General features: G+C 49.8%; 1 protein-coding gene across 1 annotated transcript in view; it reads right to left on the reverse strand.

The window, feature by feature from the left end:
- Positions 1 to 16474, reverse strand: part of GALNT18 (polypeptide N-acetylgalactosaminyltransferase 18) — a 507876-nt gene that overhangs the window by 28888 nt on the left and 462514 nt on the right. Inside the window, exons 7-9 of the mRNA XM_040410370.1 lie at positions 8100 to 8285; positions 6020 to 6157; positions 860 to 955 (exon numbers count right to left, since the gene is read on the reverse strand). Of these exons, the coding sequence (XP_040266304.1) occupies positions 860 to 955; positions 6020 to 6157; positions 8100 to 8285 (420 nt within the window). The remainder of the gene's footprint in view (positions 1 to 859; positions 956 to 6019; positions 6158 to 8099; positions 8286 to 16474) is intronic.

A 16474-nucleotide genomic window follows, 5' to 3' on the forward strand; every position in this document is an offset into this window, starting at 1 on the left:
AAGGAGAAAGGGAGAAGTCGGGGCCTGGAAGGAGAAAGGGAGGGGCCGGGGCATGGAAGGAGAAAGGGAGGGGCCGGGGCCTGGAAGGAGAAAGGGAGAAGTCGGGGCCTGGAAGGAGAAAGGGAGAAGTCGGGGCCTGGAAGGAGAAAGGGAGGGGCCGGGGCATGGAAGGAGAAAGGGAGGGGCCGGGGCATGGAAGGAGAAAGGGAGGGTCGGGGCCTGGAAGGAGAAAGGGAGGGGCCGGGGCCTGGAAGGAGAAAGGGAGGGGCTGAGGTCTGGAGTTAAGGGTTGTTGCGATGGATCGTTCCCGTCCTGTGTTATATGGGACGCTATGGTGTATGGTGCAAAATTGTAAATCACACATCAGTCATCTTGGAATGATAAAGGAGAACTCGCTACAGTTACATCTAGAAAAATCATGAATTCTGCAGCCAGAGTCAGGCAATGGCAAGATGCAACTGCAGCGTCAGACTGCACAGGGTTTGTTTGTAGTCTGTAACCATGGAAACACAAGCATAGCAGCTGCAGACACAAAAGTTGCTTTATTTTTAGATTCATAATAACTTCTGGCGGTACAAGTAAATGCAGGCGGTAACTATTCTTAAAGGGATACGTGTGCAGTCAGAGACCCTCTGTGGCTGGCTTTCTGCTGGGCTGTAGTTGAAGTCACTTTAGTTTCAGCATCTTATGTTTTGCCAAGGCTGTATAGGTAGCTGCAAAGGGCCCAAGAAAGGGCCCGGCTCATGTCTCCTCCCCCAGAGCGCATGCACACCCCAGGAGAAGGGAAACACTGCCCCCGCAGGGCATCCAGAAGCATTACATCTGAGGTCAGACATTCATAACCAACGAAGTAACGAACCTGTGGAGTGAGTCCGTGGCAGATGTACATGATGGGGATGTTGTCCGTGTCCGGCCCCTGGTCAAGGCACAGGTCTGTCTTCAGGGAGTTCTGCAGCTGAAAACCAAAAATGATAAACGTGAAAGATCTGAGGGGGAAATGTGGTTGATGTAAACCTGAGGCTACAAAAACCGCCCCAGACCGCGCCGCCCGAATCTCTCCATATTATTCAGACCTTGCACTGCCTACAGCTGACGGGCTTGTCACAATGTATCAGTGCCTGTAAAAGCGAAGACTGTCTACAATGTGACAAACATTCAGCTGTGAGGGCAGCACCCGGTCTGGGCCATCGTCGCCCTCTGGGGTGCGAGCAATTCAACTTTACAGCAGATACATACACTTGCAGGGGTCTCCTAGGCGGAGTTCACATGCCGAGAAACTGCATTTGCAGCCGCTCATGTTTTTACGGCGGTTCTCTGATCCCGTTATTGGCCATGTGCAGACAACTACTGCGTTACGTGAGCGCAGCAATTTGCAGTAAAATTAGTTTTTTTAATTTTCCCTGCATTTCAAAAGCAAACAAAGCAAAAAAAACTGCAGTGTGTGAACCCAGCCTTAAACGGACCGTCCAGGTGTAAGCTGAGGGAAGACGCGCGGCCCTCCCCCAAAGGTTCCACCTACCTGATCCCGGGGATAACGCTCTGCATGATATGGGGTCAGGGGCTTGCATCATCACCAGGGTGGGCAAAGACACATTTTGGTGCGGGAATGTGCGGGAAGGGGTTAAATTACGTCTTGTGGCAATTACATTTCCATCCATTGGGGTCCATAAGAAAAAGAATGTGGAAAAAATGTTGTGTTCTGCACAATATGCATCCAATCGGACGGTCCCGGGGCGCACAATCAGCACCAGGGTCACGTAGGAGGCGGATGCCAGGGGCCGCCGCCGCCTCTCACATTGGGATAAAATGACATATTAATCAAAGACAAAGTGGAGTGAGAAATTGGATCTGCTCCTCCGAGCAAAGAGAAGATATTTATTGTCCCATCCGATTAACAAACTCGTTGTGACTTTAATGTGATACATGATTGCCGCACGCCCGCTCCGGGGTGACACGCTGACCTTGTGCTGTAACCGTGCGCACAGCAAGTGACGAGCAGAGACTATGGGGTAAGTGTGGGGGAGGGGCTGGCGGCCAAACATCCAGGGCAGCTGAGCGGAGATGGAAGAAATCTCTAAGGAGCTCTTCACCGCACACAAGAAAGCCCTCCTCAACTTCAAGTCCTTACTCTCAGGCGACTCCACGTCTCTCACATCTTCCCTGGCCCACAACCATAAACCGCTATTTAACACTTACCTCCCTTCTCCGTCCTCCAGCGCCCCCACCCTCTCCTCTCAGCCGAGGACTTAGCCACATACTTCAAACAAAAGATAGTCAACATCAGAGAAAGCTTCAGCGCAGTCCCCACAGAACCTCCACACAACTGCTCGGTCCTCTTCTCCACCATTACAGAAGATAAACTCTCCAGATCACATCTCACCACCTGTGCACTTGACCCGATCCCACCTCATCCCTAACCTCACCACAGAGTTTATCCCATCTCTTCAACCCATCACTAACCTCCAGTGTCTTCCCCTCTGGTTTTAAACATGCTACCATTACACCCATCCTCAAAAAGCCTTCACTTGACCCATCTTCTTTGTCCAGTTATCACCCCATATCACTTCTCCCATTTGCCTCAAAGCTACGAACAACATGTCCACTCTGAACTGTCCTCTCCTCCTGCTCCCTCTTAAGCCAGCTTCCGACCCCACCACTTAACGGAAACTGCCCTTACCAAAGTCACCAACGACCTGCTAATGGCCAAAGCCAAACACTACACTATCCTCCTCCTTGACCTGTCCTCTGCCTTCTACATTACTCTGTCCTCCTCCTTGACCTGTCCTCTGCCTTCTACATGTCACTGTCCTCCTCCTCCTTGACCTGTCCTCTGCCTTCTACATTACTCTGTCCTCCTCCTTGACCTGTCCTCTGCCTTCTACATGTCACTGTCCTCCTCCTCCTTGACCTGTCCTCTGCCTTCTACATTACTCTGCCCTCCTTGACCTGTCCTCTGCCTTCTACATTACTCTGTCCTCCTCCTCGACCCGTCCTCTGTAAGAGAAGGGAGTGGTCGACGCTGTCAAAGGCAAACTCTCATCTCTTGGCATCACGGACCTGGCCCTCTCCTGGATCACCTCATACCTCACAGACCGGACGTTTAGCGTCTCACACCACCTCCTTGTCTCATCCCTCTGTGTTGGTGTCCCTCAAGGCTCTGTCCTCCTTGACCTGTCCTCTGCCTTCTACATTACTCTGTCCTCCTTGACCTGTCCTCTGCCTTCTACATTACTCTGTCCTCCTTGACCTGTCCTCTGCCTTCTACATTACTCTGTCCTCCTTGACCTGTCCTCTGCCTTCTACATTACTCTGTCCTCCTTGACCTGTCCTCTGCCTTCTACATTACTCTGTCCTCCTTTTAGCGTCTCACACCGCCTCCTTGTCTCATCCCTGTATGTTGGTGTCCCTCAAGGCTCTGTCCTAGGACCCCTGCTCTTCTCTATCTACACCCTCGGCCTGGGACAGCTCATAGAGTCCCATGGCTTTCAGTATTACTTTTAGGCCTCATGCACACGACCATTGTTCTGGTCCGCATCCGAGCCGCAGTTTTTGCGGCTTGGATGCGGACACATTAACTTCAATGGGGCTGCAAAAGATGGGGGCAGTATTCCGTGTGCTGTCCGCATCCGTTGCTCCGTTACGTACCCCCGCAAAAAAAATATAACATGTCCTATTTTTGTCCGTTTTGTGGACAAGAATAGGCATTTCTATGAGCCACCTGTTCCGTTCCGCAAATTGCAGAAGGCACATGGGCGGCTTCCGTGTTTTGCGGATCGCAAAAAACGGAACGGTCGTGTGCATGTGGCCATATGCTGACGACACACACATCTACCTCTCTGGTCCAGACATCACCACCTTATTATCCAGAATCCCACAATGCCTATCTATTCATCATCTTTCCCCCATCTTGCTCACCCCCCCCCCCCCCCCCCCCCCGACCTATCTATCACGATCAATGGCTGCACACTCTCCCTGGTCAACAAAGTCCGCTGTCTTGGAGTGACCTTGGATTCTGTCCTCTCCTTCCGACCGCACATCCAAGCCCTTTCCACCACCTGCCGCCTCCAACTCTAAAATCTCTCTCAAATCTGCGCTTTCCTCAACTTTGAATCTGTGAAAATGCTGGTACATGCCCTCATCATCTCCCGCCTAGACTACTGCAACACTCTCCTCTGTGGCCTCCCATCTCGCACCCCTCCAATCTATCCTCAACTCTGCTGCCCGACTTATCCACCTCCCACCCTGTTACAAAGCTACAACTCCTAACATGCACTGACAACTTGTGGCTCTCCATGTGTTGCACACTACAACTCCCAGCATGCACTGACAACTTGTGGCTCTCCATGTGTTGCACACTACAACTCCCAGCATGCACTGACAACTTGTGGCTCTTCATGTGTTGCACACTACAACTCCCAGCATGCACTGACAACTTGTGGCTCTCCATGTGTTGCACACTACAACTCCCAGCATGCACTGACAACTTGTGGCTCTCCATGTGTTGCACACTACAACTCCCAGCATGCACTGACAACTTGTGGCTCTCCATGTGTTGCACACTACAACTCCCAGCATGCACTGACAACTTGTGGCTCTCCATGTGTTGCACACTACAACTCCCAGCATGCACTGACAACTTGTGGCTCTCCATGTGTTGCACACTACAACTCCCAGCATGCACTGACAACTTGTGGCTCTCCATGTGTTGCACACTACAACTCCCAGCATGCACTGACAACCTGTGGCTCTTCAGTTATTGCAAAACAACAACTTTCATGAATGTAAAGGAAATCCTGGTCTCAACAGGATTCCGTCTGAATATAATGGGAAGTTGGCAATGTTCTTGATTGGCAAGATCTAGAAAGTGAGCTTTCTAGAGAATAGAATGCCAGAACGACAGTAAAGACAAACACACAAGCAGTAATGCGAGACAGAAGAAGTTGGGGTGGGGGGCAAATGTTTAACCCCTAGCTAAACTCGGGTTTCGTTGCCTTCAGGGTCCGTAAAGCCGGATGACCCCCCGAGAGGCTCTGTTGTAGCTGCAAGAAGTAAATCGTCCACGGAGTACATTTGTCTTCTGGCGTTTCCCCATTAATTCTGGTTCCTGTCTGGATTATTCTGAAGTGGCGGCCTGTACGAAGGTCACGCGACAGTATTGGGCCGTGAACGCAGCGCAGAGGATTAAAGCCGTCCTCCAGCCGGACACAGATTACAAACCTTCTGCTTGTAAACTGAGGATCTGGCTCTAAGCAGCGCATTTTGAGTTCTCCACCTTAAGGCGCTGCGTTCAATCATGTGACCAAAAAGATACAGTAACCTTACATTTCCACAATACTAAGGTCATGTGACTGATCCTTAAAGGGGAATTGCACCATTTTCTGACATGTCTACATGAGAGAGCATTACTGGGGCTTTCGCTGCAGAGATTTCTCTGACTGTGGTCACAACTTCAGCGCGGAGTCGTACTGTAGATACGCGTTACTGGGCAGGTCGATCAGATCATCACTTGTCCTTGATGATGGTTTCCCCAGGGGGTTTTCCATTTAAATATGAATAAATCACCATATAAAAAATACTTTCCAATAGACTGTGTTTCAATTCCTCGCCCTTTTCAATACCTCTGCTTGCTGTCAGTGAATTGGGGGGATGTAAAACTTCTCACAGCTGAGCGTTTGTTACAAATGTACCCAATCTAAACAATGCTCCAAAGATATAATCAGCAGCAGTGCTGGATACAACTGTAACAAACCATCAGCTGTGAAGTATTCGGTCTGGATAGACTTTCAGTCCTTGGATGTAAAGAAGAAAGTTCCCATTCACCGTGAGTAAGCAGAGATCTTGAAAATGGTGAGGAATGGAAACAGGAGGTACAAGAAATTAAATTATATCATACACTGGTGACTGAGTACCGGCCCTTTAAATCCCCCAGAAAATACTCCAATCTTCTAATGTGGAGGGCGCTACATGTTTTTGTGCTGCCGCTATCAGTAGAGGATGTGCCGAGTCGGCCGCCACTCACCACGCCGTAGGCGATGTTGTCAGAGTAGGTTCTCATTTCCGGATACACTGTGACGAGATACCAGCGGAAGGTCTTACACTGCAGCCGCTTCCTCAGGGCTTTCCTCTCAGAAATGTCACCGATGTCGATGCCGGGGTCCTGCGGGGAGAGAAAGCGGAGGAGTGAGCGCCAGGCCCTGCGGCTGCCATAATCATCAGCGAGGAGAGGCGATTGGATGCGAGCAGCGCCGTGACAACCGGAACATCAGAGGTGATACATTGTTACCAGCATGAATCACTCAGCAGTCGCCGGGCTGCGGTTTCTAAGAAAATGTTAGGTTTTTACCCCCCAAGTCCCACAAGAATTATCCCTCATCCATGTTACGTTTTCAGCCTCCATTTGAGTTACCCAGCGTATCCCACTACAGTCACCCATGGGGTCCCACTGTAAAAGCGTATACTCCGCTTGGCGGTCCTGCAGTGCACTGTGGAGTCAGCGCCTTCAATTAAATTGTTTCTTTTCCTTTAGGCTCAGTTCAGACCTGAGCGTTTTACAGCGCGTTCCTACGCGCTGTAAAACGCTCAACAAGGAGAAACCAATGCTTCCCTATGGGAATGGTTCTCACCTGGGCGTTTTACAGCGCGTACGATCGCGATATAAAACGCCCGACGCTCAAACAAGTACAGGAGCGTTTTTTTGGGCGCTTGTCGCGCGTTCCCGTACATAGACTTTCGGGAACGCGCGACACTGTGTGTACGCTTGTCTCTGTATGCGCGATTGTAAACGCCCGTACAATCGCGCATACAGAGCGCTCCTTTCAGAACACTCAGGTCTGAACTGAGCCTTAAGGAAATCACAGATTCTGTGGAAAATATCTCCCATCAGCAGAGCCCCCCGGAGGCTCCACAGAGAAGTGCAGGACTCTGCTGTGAAATGGGTGGGACGCAACATGGTCCTGCTCGGGATGATGGCGTCTTCTGCCCCTCGGTATAGGGGTGGAGATGGGGAGAGACCCTCCTGTCCTGGGTGGTGATGGGGGAAGGGGACCCTCCTGTCCTGGGTGGTGGTGGTGATGGGGGAGACCCTCCTGCCCTGGGTGTTGGTGGTGAGGGGGGGGGGGGGACCCTCCTGTCCTGGGTGGTGATGGGGGAGGGGGACCCTCCTGTCCTGGGTGGTGGTGGTGATGGGGGGGACCCTCCTGCCCTGGGTGTTGGTGGTGATGGGGGGGGGGGGGCCCTCCTGTCCTGGGTGGTGGTGATGGGGGAGACCCTCCTGTCCTCGTGGTGATGGCGGAGGGGGAGACCCTCCTTTGGTGATGGGGGATGGACCCTCCTGTCCTGAGTGGTGGTGGTGATGGGGGGACCCTCCTGTCCTGGGTGGTGGTGGTGATGGGGGGCCCTCCTGTCCAGGGTGGTGGTGGTGATGGGGGGGACCCTCCTGTCCAGGGTGGTGGTGGTGATGGGGGGGACCCTCCTGTCCTGGGTGGTGATGGGGGGGACCCTCCTGTCCTGGGTGGTGGTGGTGATGGGGGGGCCCTCCTGTCCAGGGTGGTGGTGGTGATGGGGGGGACCCTCCTGTCCTGGGTGGTGATGGGGGGGGGCCTCCTGTCCTGGGTGGTGATGGGGGGGGCCCTCCTGTCCTGGGTGGTGGTGGTGATGAGGGGGACCCTCCTGTCCTGGGTGGTGATGGGGGGGGGCCTCCTGTCCTGGGTGGTGATGGGGGGGGCCCTCCTGTCCTGGGTGGTGGTGGTGATGGTGGAGACCCTTCGTTTGGTGATGGGGGGGCACCCATCTGTCCTGGGTGGTGGTGATGGGGGGGCCCTCCTGTCCAGGGTGGTGGTGATGGGGGGGCCCTCCTGTCCTGGGTGGTGGTGATGGGGGGGCCCTCCTGTCCTGGGTGGTGATGGGGGGAACCCTCCTGTCCTGGGTGGTGGTGGTGGAGACCCTTCGTTTGGTGATGGGGGGCACCCACCTGTCCTGGGTGGTGCGGTGTGTGCCCCAGCAGGTTGCCCCATTTTGATCTGGGGATTTTATATAAACTCCTGGTAATAATGTCCATTTCTGATCAGGGGGTCGGCAGCCCATTTTCTGGGGGCACTTACCTCTTGCGGTATGTTCCAGGCCATGTACACATGACTCTTAAACTCGTCCATCCAGACCTCCGCCACCCGCAGGGCGTTCCTCCGGACGTGGGCGGTGAGGTCCTCCGTATACGGCTTGTGGGCCCTCTCGATGTGGGCTATTCTAGAACAGGGGAGAACCTCGACGCTGCCCCCGCACTGCCAGACCTAGGAAATACACAGAGACCGTCACACCGCGTACCCCCGCCAAGTATCACATGACTGGCCAGAAGCAAACTGCCATAATCTATGTGGCCAGAGCATCTATCATGTGCAGATTCTGAGGATGCCTACGGCCGAGCTGTGGCCACGATGTCCATCAGTAGCTGCTTGCTGATGGTTTCCAGGCAGCAATATACATTCCTTTTCGTCTATTGCTGCTTTTTAAGAGTGCAATCATTGTTAGTATTGATCGGCGAGGTAACGTGAGCTGCTGCTGCCGCCCACAGGAATGGTGACTGTTTCCAGGGAGAAGTCGTTTTGCCCTTCAACACCCAATGCAGCTAGTTGGCATTTAACTTGGACGATTGATGAAATGCTGAGCTGCAGGGAGTCCTGGTAACAGACTCCATCAGTGGCTGATAACCTACTTGTTGATAGTTTCCACATCTATAAATATTGAACAGAAAACTGAAAGATAAATGGAATGACAAAAGGCTAAGAAAACGATATAGCACACGCGTGTGATCGCACACGGGACCCAGACCTCGACAACATGACCTACACAGACGCACGAAATCCATCTCAGTCTCCGCAGGATCCTCGCTGTGCAGATTGACTGGCAAAGCATTTAAATAACAAATCACGCACGTGAGCGGTCGCCCCGGCGCAACAGACGCGACTTATCTGAGAACGTAATGACAATATTGATCTCTGACAGAGATGAAAATCCTTTTCAATGCCGTCACCCGCGCCGCCGGATCCACATCACGATGCAAGGAAACAAATTACACCTTCATTACCATCTGCTACGTCAATTATTTATACTCTACCCCGGCACTGGCGAGGGGGCGGCTCACAGCTTGGCGCACGCCATTGTGTCCAGAGCCGGTTATTACAGGGTACAGAGCAAATAATTGAGTTTCTGCAGAACATGAGGATCTATATGACGCTACGGTGACGGGCTGCAGTGAAGGGAGAAACCGGGGAAGATTTAAAGGAGAACATCTCTATAAATAGGGAGTTACTGAAAGCGCAAACATCTGCATGCTCCACTGTTTCCCAGCCGACTGGTGGTCAGGACCAAGTCTCATCTCGCCTTAGTAACAGCAAGATGAGACAATCCCTTTAAAATCCTTTATCCTGAGTTACATCCTCCAGAGCTGCACTCACTATTCTGCTGGTGCAGTCACTGTGTACATACATTACTTATCCTGTACTGATCCTGAGTTACATCCTGTATTATACTCCAGAGCTGCACTCACTATTCTGCTGGTGCAGTCACTGAATACATACATTACTTATCCTGTACTGATCCTGAGTTACATCCTGTATTATACTCCAGAGCTGCACTCACTATTCTGCTGGTGCAGTCACTGTGTACATACATTACTTATCCTGTACTGATCCTGAGTTACATCCTGTATTATACTCCAGAGCTGCACTCACTATTCTGCTGGTGCAGTCACTGTGTATATACATTACTTATCCTGTACTGATCCTGAGTTACATCCTGTATTATACTCCAGAGCTGCACTCCCTATTCTGCTGGTGCAGTCACTGTGTACATACATTACTTATCCTGTACTGATCCTGAGTTACATCCTGTATTATACTCCAGAGCTGCACTCACTATTCTGCTGGTGCAGTCACTGTGTACATACATTACTTATCCTGTACTGATCCTGAGTTACATCCTGTATTATACTCCAGAGCTGCACTCACTATTCTGCTGGGGCAGTCACTGTATACATACATTACTTATCCTGTACTGATCCTGAGTTACATCCTGTATTATACTCCAGAGCTGCACTCACTATTCTGCTGGTGCAGTCACTGTGTACATACATTACTTATCCTGTACTGATCCTGAGTTACATCCTGTATTATCCTCCAGAGCTGCACTCACTATTCTGCTGGTGAAGTCACTGTGTACATACATTACTTATCCTGTACTGATCCTGAGTTACATCCTGTATTATACTCCAGAGCTGCACTCACTATTCTGCTGGTGCAGTCACTGTGTACATACATTACTTATCCTGTACTGATCCTGAGTTACATCCTGTATTATCCTCCAGAGCTGCACTCACTATTCTGCTGGTGCAGTCACTGTGTACATACATTACTTATCCTGTACTGATCCTGAGTTACATCCTGTATTATACTCCAGAGCTGCACTCAATATTCTGCTGGTGCAGTCACTGTGTACATACATTACTTATCCTGTACTGATCCTGAGTTACATCCTGTATTATACTCCAGAGCTGCACTCCCTATTCTGCTGGTGCAGTCACTGTGTACATACATTACTTATCCTGTACTGATCCTGAGTTACATCCTGTATTATACTCCAGAGCTGCACTCACTATTCTGCTGGTGCAGTCACTGTGCACATACATTACTTATCCTGTACTGATCCTGAGTTACATCCTGTATTATACTCCAGAGCTGCACTCACTATTCTGCTGGTGCAGTCACTGTGTACATACATTACTTATCCTGTACTGATCCTGAGTTACATCCTGTATTATACTCCAGAGCTGCACTCCCTATTCTGCTGGTGCAGTCACTGTGTACATACATTACTTATCCTGTACTGATCCTGAGTTACATCCTGTATTATACTCCAGAGCTGCACTCACTATTCTGCTGGTGCAGTCACTGTGCACATACATTACTTATCCTGTACTGATCCTGAGTTACATCCTGTATTATACTCCAGAGCTGCACTCACTATTCTGCTGGTGCAGTCACTGTGTACATACATTACTTATCCTGTACTGATCCTGAGTTACATCCTGTATTATACTCCAGAGCTGCACTCACTATTCTGCTGGTGCAGTCACTGTGTACATACATTACTTATCCTGTACTGATCCTGAGTTACATCCTGTATTATACTCCAGAGCTGCACTCACTATTCTGCTGGTGCAGTCACTGTGTACATACATTACTTATCCTGTACTGATCCTGAGTTACATCCTGTACTATACTCCAGAGCTGCACTCACTATTCTGCTGGTGCAGTCACTGTGTACATACATTACTTATCCTGTACTGATCCTGAGTTACATCCTGTACAATACTCCAGAGCTGCACTCACTATTCTGCTGGGGCAGCTCCTCGGTGGGCTGCCTGACATCAGCTCATGTTAGGTTTGTGACGACGTCTTGGAGGGATGGTAGTAGATGGCAGAAAGGCTCCCAGCAGCATGTATTTATTAGGAACCAAGAGTGCACACACAGAGATACAATGTTTCGGCTATGCAGTAGCCTTTATCAAGTATACAGATAGAAGAAAGTGGGCAATGATATATATATATACACCAGAGTGGCCGCTCCTGTGACCTAGTGAAGCCAATCAGCTGAGGGCTCAATCAAATCCACACGTGTAACAATTATTATGGTCTGAGCTCCGATCAGGCCGTCTATGGTTAATGATACAGACAACGTGTCCCTGATGTCCCATTGCCTCCGCCATGTTAATATCCCGAGTCGGCGTCTCAACAAACCTATTGCGCAGGTCAGTGATGACGTTTTGATGTGGGCGTTCCGCCATGAAAGAAATCAAAGATGCAGCCGCATCTAATTCCGTAGTTACACCACATACAGCCAATTAACGCTCGCATATCAAGTCACATGACCAGCGAAAGGTCCTAGATCCACCTTAACATAAAGAAAGCCTATAAATCCTATATAGATCTATTGTCTCCAACCACTGCTATGTAGATGGGGCCCAACTCATATCTAATGGTATCTAGGAGGTTGGATAAATGATCTGATGAACTGCGGATAGCGGTTACTTTCAGATCCCTACAGACCTTATGATGGATGGAATATAATCAAATTGTCACCTGACATCGGCTTAAAGGAAAGGCAATGGATGGAACAATGAGTATCGGTATATATATATATGGAGCAAGTGAACATAAAATACTGTATCCCGAAGGGGACAGATGATTTAAGTGCAAAAAAGGTGTAAAAAAGTATCCCTTAAAGTACCATGTAAAAACAGAATATACTGAATCGGACGACAATACATGAGACTGTTCTACCCGTCTGCACTGTGTACATTAAATTCAATGTGGAGTCCCTGGGGCTGTAATGTAAAGATCTATTTTAACTCTTTCTTCCTCAACATACGTTCCCTATCCCCACCTCTCTTGGGAACCTGAACAGAGTCGATGACCCAGGATCTCAGTTGGCTGACAGAGTCCACAATCCATGAAATGTTCAGCCACCGGCTCGTCTGTCCTTTGTTTCCTTATATTTGTGTGTTGTCGATGCGCTCCCTGATCTCCATGGTCGTCTCTCCCACGTAGATCCCACTGCAGGGGCAAACGATCATGTCGATGACAAACCGAGACCGGCACGGGTAATGCTCCCACAACTACAGCAACCCAAACATGGGAAATTCCCTGTCTTTCTGGGCTTCAGATAGGTCTGACCCTCTGCTGACGTCACCTATGTCGGTCTTAATAAGCTTGTCATGCAGATTGGTGCCCGCTTGTATGCCATCAATGGCGGCTTGTCAAATTCACTAACTGTAGGTCGGCCCCTGTGTAAGATGTGCCACCCCTTCTCAGAATCTGTGATTGCCATACAGGGTTACAAACGGGATACGTCCCACATCCATTCTCCTAGGGGAGGCTTGAAAGGTGGACGCTCTGTCAGCCAAGGAGACCCAGGTCCGCGAGCAGTGCAGCCACCCGCCTGGATATCTTCTGTTGGACAATGTATTGCACATCTCGTCAATGCGGTTCATGAACTCGCCTCACGCGCAGCATCTGACTCCACGGTAAGGAGTCCAGCACGCGGCGTGGACGGTTACTGTCGTGTCTTAGGAGATTGTTCCTCTCTGTCGGCTTCTTGTACAAATCCGTTTTTAGCTCGCCTCCCTCCAGCTACAGCCCGACATCAAGAGGCCGTCACAGTGAACTGAAGTCCGGGTACCCCATTGTTGAGGTGTTGGTGGAACTCATTCAAGGAGTCCATCGAGCCACTCATCGATGTAGCGCCACCAGCACAGGACCCACTGATGAAATTGTGATGCGTGTACCAGTTTGTCCTCGACCTCCGCCATGAAGATATTGGCATAAGTTGGCACCACATTGGACCCCATGGCCACACCGAGTATCTGTTGGTAAAAGGTGTTGCCAAAGAGAAAAGAATTCCTCTTAGGGACCAACTCCAGGAGGTCGAGGACAAAACGGCGCGCATCAGGAGTGAGTCCCGCGCCGGCCAGGGCCACATCGACGACATTTAATCCATAGTCATGCATAATGGACGTGTACAGAGACACCACATCAAAGCTCAGCAGATAAAAGTGGCTGGTAGAGTTAGAAAGTGTCCCGTGTCCCTGACACAGGAGGGAGCGGAGGTGGCGTGGACCCGGAGCAGTCTGCCCAAAAATATGGCAATATGGCTGAAGATAGATCCCCTGCCAGACACAATAGGTATCTTGGGGAGGACATGTTAAGGTGGATCTAGGACCTTTCGCTGGTCATGTGACGGTCACGTGTGCCGATGACGCGCCACGCATGTGGCGTTAATTGGCTGTATGTGGTGTAGCTACGGAATTAGATGCGGCTGCATCTTTGATTTCTTTGACGGCGGCACGCCCGCATCAAAACGTCATCACTGACCTGCGCAATAGGTTTGTTGAGACGCCGACTCGGGATATTAACATGGCGGAGGCAATGGGACATCAGGGACACGTTGTCTGTATCATTAACCATAGACGGCCTGATCGGCGCTCAGACCATAATAATTGTTACACGTGTGGATTTGATTGGCTTCACTAGGTCACAGGAGCGGCCACTCTGGTGTATATATATCATTGCCCACTTTCTTCTATCTGTATACTTGATAAAGGCTAACATTGTATCTCTGTGTGTGCACTCCATCTACTACTGTTCCTGGGACTGCTGTGGATCGGAGGTCCTATCGCGGCTGGTGCATCCGGATTGGTCGGGAGGTCCATTTGTGATGCTCTGCAACTTTCTTCCATCGTTTGAGGGGAGGAGTCACTACATTTGGCGGATTTATACTCCTCCTGGCTGCACTGGGTTGTAGACTGTTACCATGGATACACATAATGGCAGTAGAAATAATTTGTATTGGAGCAATGGAAGAACAATGGTTGCAAAAATATACACACCCTGTAGCCTCAATGTCTCCAAGTATTCTTGCAGTAAAAAGAATGTCCATTGCTAAAATGGTGAAATCCCTGGGGGGGGGGGGGGCACTTGTGTCCTCTCCTGGTCCCTGCGCGGAGCAGTCAGCAGTTTACAAGCTGTCCAGCAGCCGCCGGCCTCCAGGCTAATGGGCTCCTTTTCCAGAACAAGCCGGGAACCATCTGGGCGCTGGGACGGCTGCCATGTTCACGGGTAGCAGGGCGTGTGGGCAGAGCGCAGATACACATCTAATATCACCGCAAGAGCTGACAATCTAATAATGAGAAGACTGAACTAAACCAGCTCCAGTGTCATAAAGAGTCCCTGTATCTAAGCATCGCCTGCGTGATACCGTCATCTATCTCATCCGGTCCTGCTTATCATGTTATTGTCAGCTGTGCTATGTATCTAATCCTATCCTGTGTGATACTGTCTGCTGAGCTGTGTATCTAATCCTATCCTGTGTGATACTGTCTGCTGAGCTGTGTATCTAATCCTATCCTGTGTGATACTGTCTGCTGAGCTGTGTATCTAATCCTATGTGTAATACTGTCTGCTGAGCTGTGTATCTAATCCTATCCTGTGTGATACTGCCTGCTGAGCTGTGTATCTAATTCCTTCCTGTGTGATACTGTCTGCTGAGCTGTGTATCTAATCCTATCCTGTGTGATACTGTCTGCTGAGCTTGTGTATCTAATCCTCTCTGTGTGATACAGTCTCTGCTGAGCTGCTGTATCTAATCCTATCCTGTGTGATACTGTCTGCTGAGCTGTGTATCTAATCCTATCCTGTGTGATACTGTCTGCTGAGCTGTGTATCTAATCCTATCCTGTGTGATACTGTCTGCTGAGCTGTGTATCTAATCCTATCCTGTGTGATACTGTCTGCTGAGCTGTGTATCTAATCCTATCCTGTGTGATACTGTCTGCTGAGCTGTGTATCTAATCCTATCCTGTGTGATACTGTCTGCTGAGCTGTGTATCTAATCCTATCCTGTGTGATACTGTCTGCTGAGCTGTGTATCTAATCCTATCCTGTGTGATACTGTCTGCTGAGCTGTGTATCTAATCCTATCCTGTGTGATACTGTCTGCTGAGCTGTGTATCTAATCCTCTCCTGTGTGATACAGTCTGCTGAGCTGATGTATCTAATCCTATCCTGTGTGATACTGTCTGCTGAGCTGTGTATCTAATCCTCTCCTGTGTGATACTGTCTGCTGAGCTGTGTATCTAATCCTATCCTGTGTGATACAGTCTGCTGAGCTGTGTATCTAATCCTATCCTGTGTGATACTGTCTGCTGATCTGTGTATCTAATCCTATCCTGTGTGATATGACTGCTGAGCTGTGTATCTAATCCTATCCTGTGTGATACTGTCTGCTGAGCTGTGTATCTAATCCTATCCTGTGTGATACTGTCTGCTGAGCTGTGTATCTAATCCTCCTGTGTGATACTGTCTGCTGAGCTGTGTATCTAATCCTCTCCTGTGTGATACTGTCTGCTGAGCTGTGTATCTAATTCTGTCCTGTGTGATACTGTCTGCTGAGATGTGTATCTAATCCTATCCTGTGTGATACTGTCTGCTGAGCTGTGTATCTAATCCTATCCTGTGTGATACTGTCTGCTGAGCTGTGTATCTAATCCTATCCTGTGTGATACTGTCTGCTGAGATGTGTATCTAATCCTCTCCTGTGTGATACTGTCTGCTGAGCTGTGTATCTAATCCTCTCCTGTGTGATACTGTCTGCTGAGCTGTGTATCTAATCCTATCCTGTGTGATACTGTCTGCTGAGCTGTGTATCTAATCCTATCCTGTGTGATACTGACTGCTGAGCTGTGTATCTAATCCTCTCCTGTGTGATACAGTTGCTGAGCTGTGTATCTAATCCTCCTGTGTGATACTGTCTGCTGAGCTGTGTATCTAATCCTATCCTGTGTGATACTGCCTGCTGAGCTGTGTATCTAATCCTATCCTGTCTGCAGTATCAGCTGAGTTGGGTATCTCAGCCCTTGATGTGTGAT

Source organism: Bufo bufo, chromosome 10 (assembly GCF_905171765.1).
Source record: "Bufo bufo chromosome 10, aBufBuf1.1, whole genome shotgun sequence".
NCBI lineage: Eukaryota > Metazoa > Chordata > Amphibia > Anura > Bufonidae > Bufo > Bufo bufo.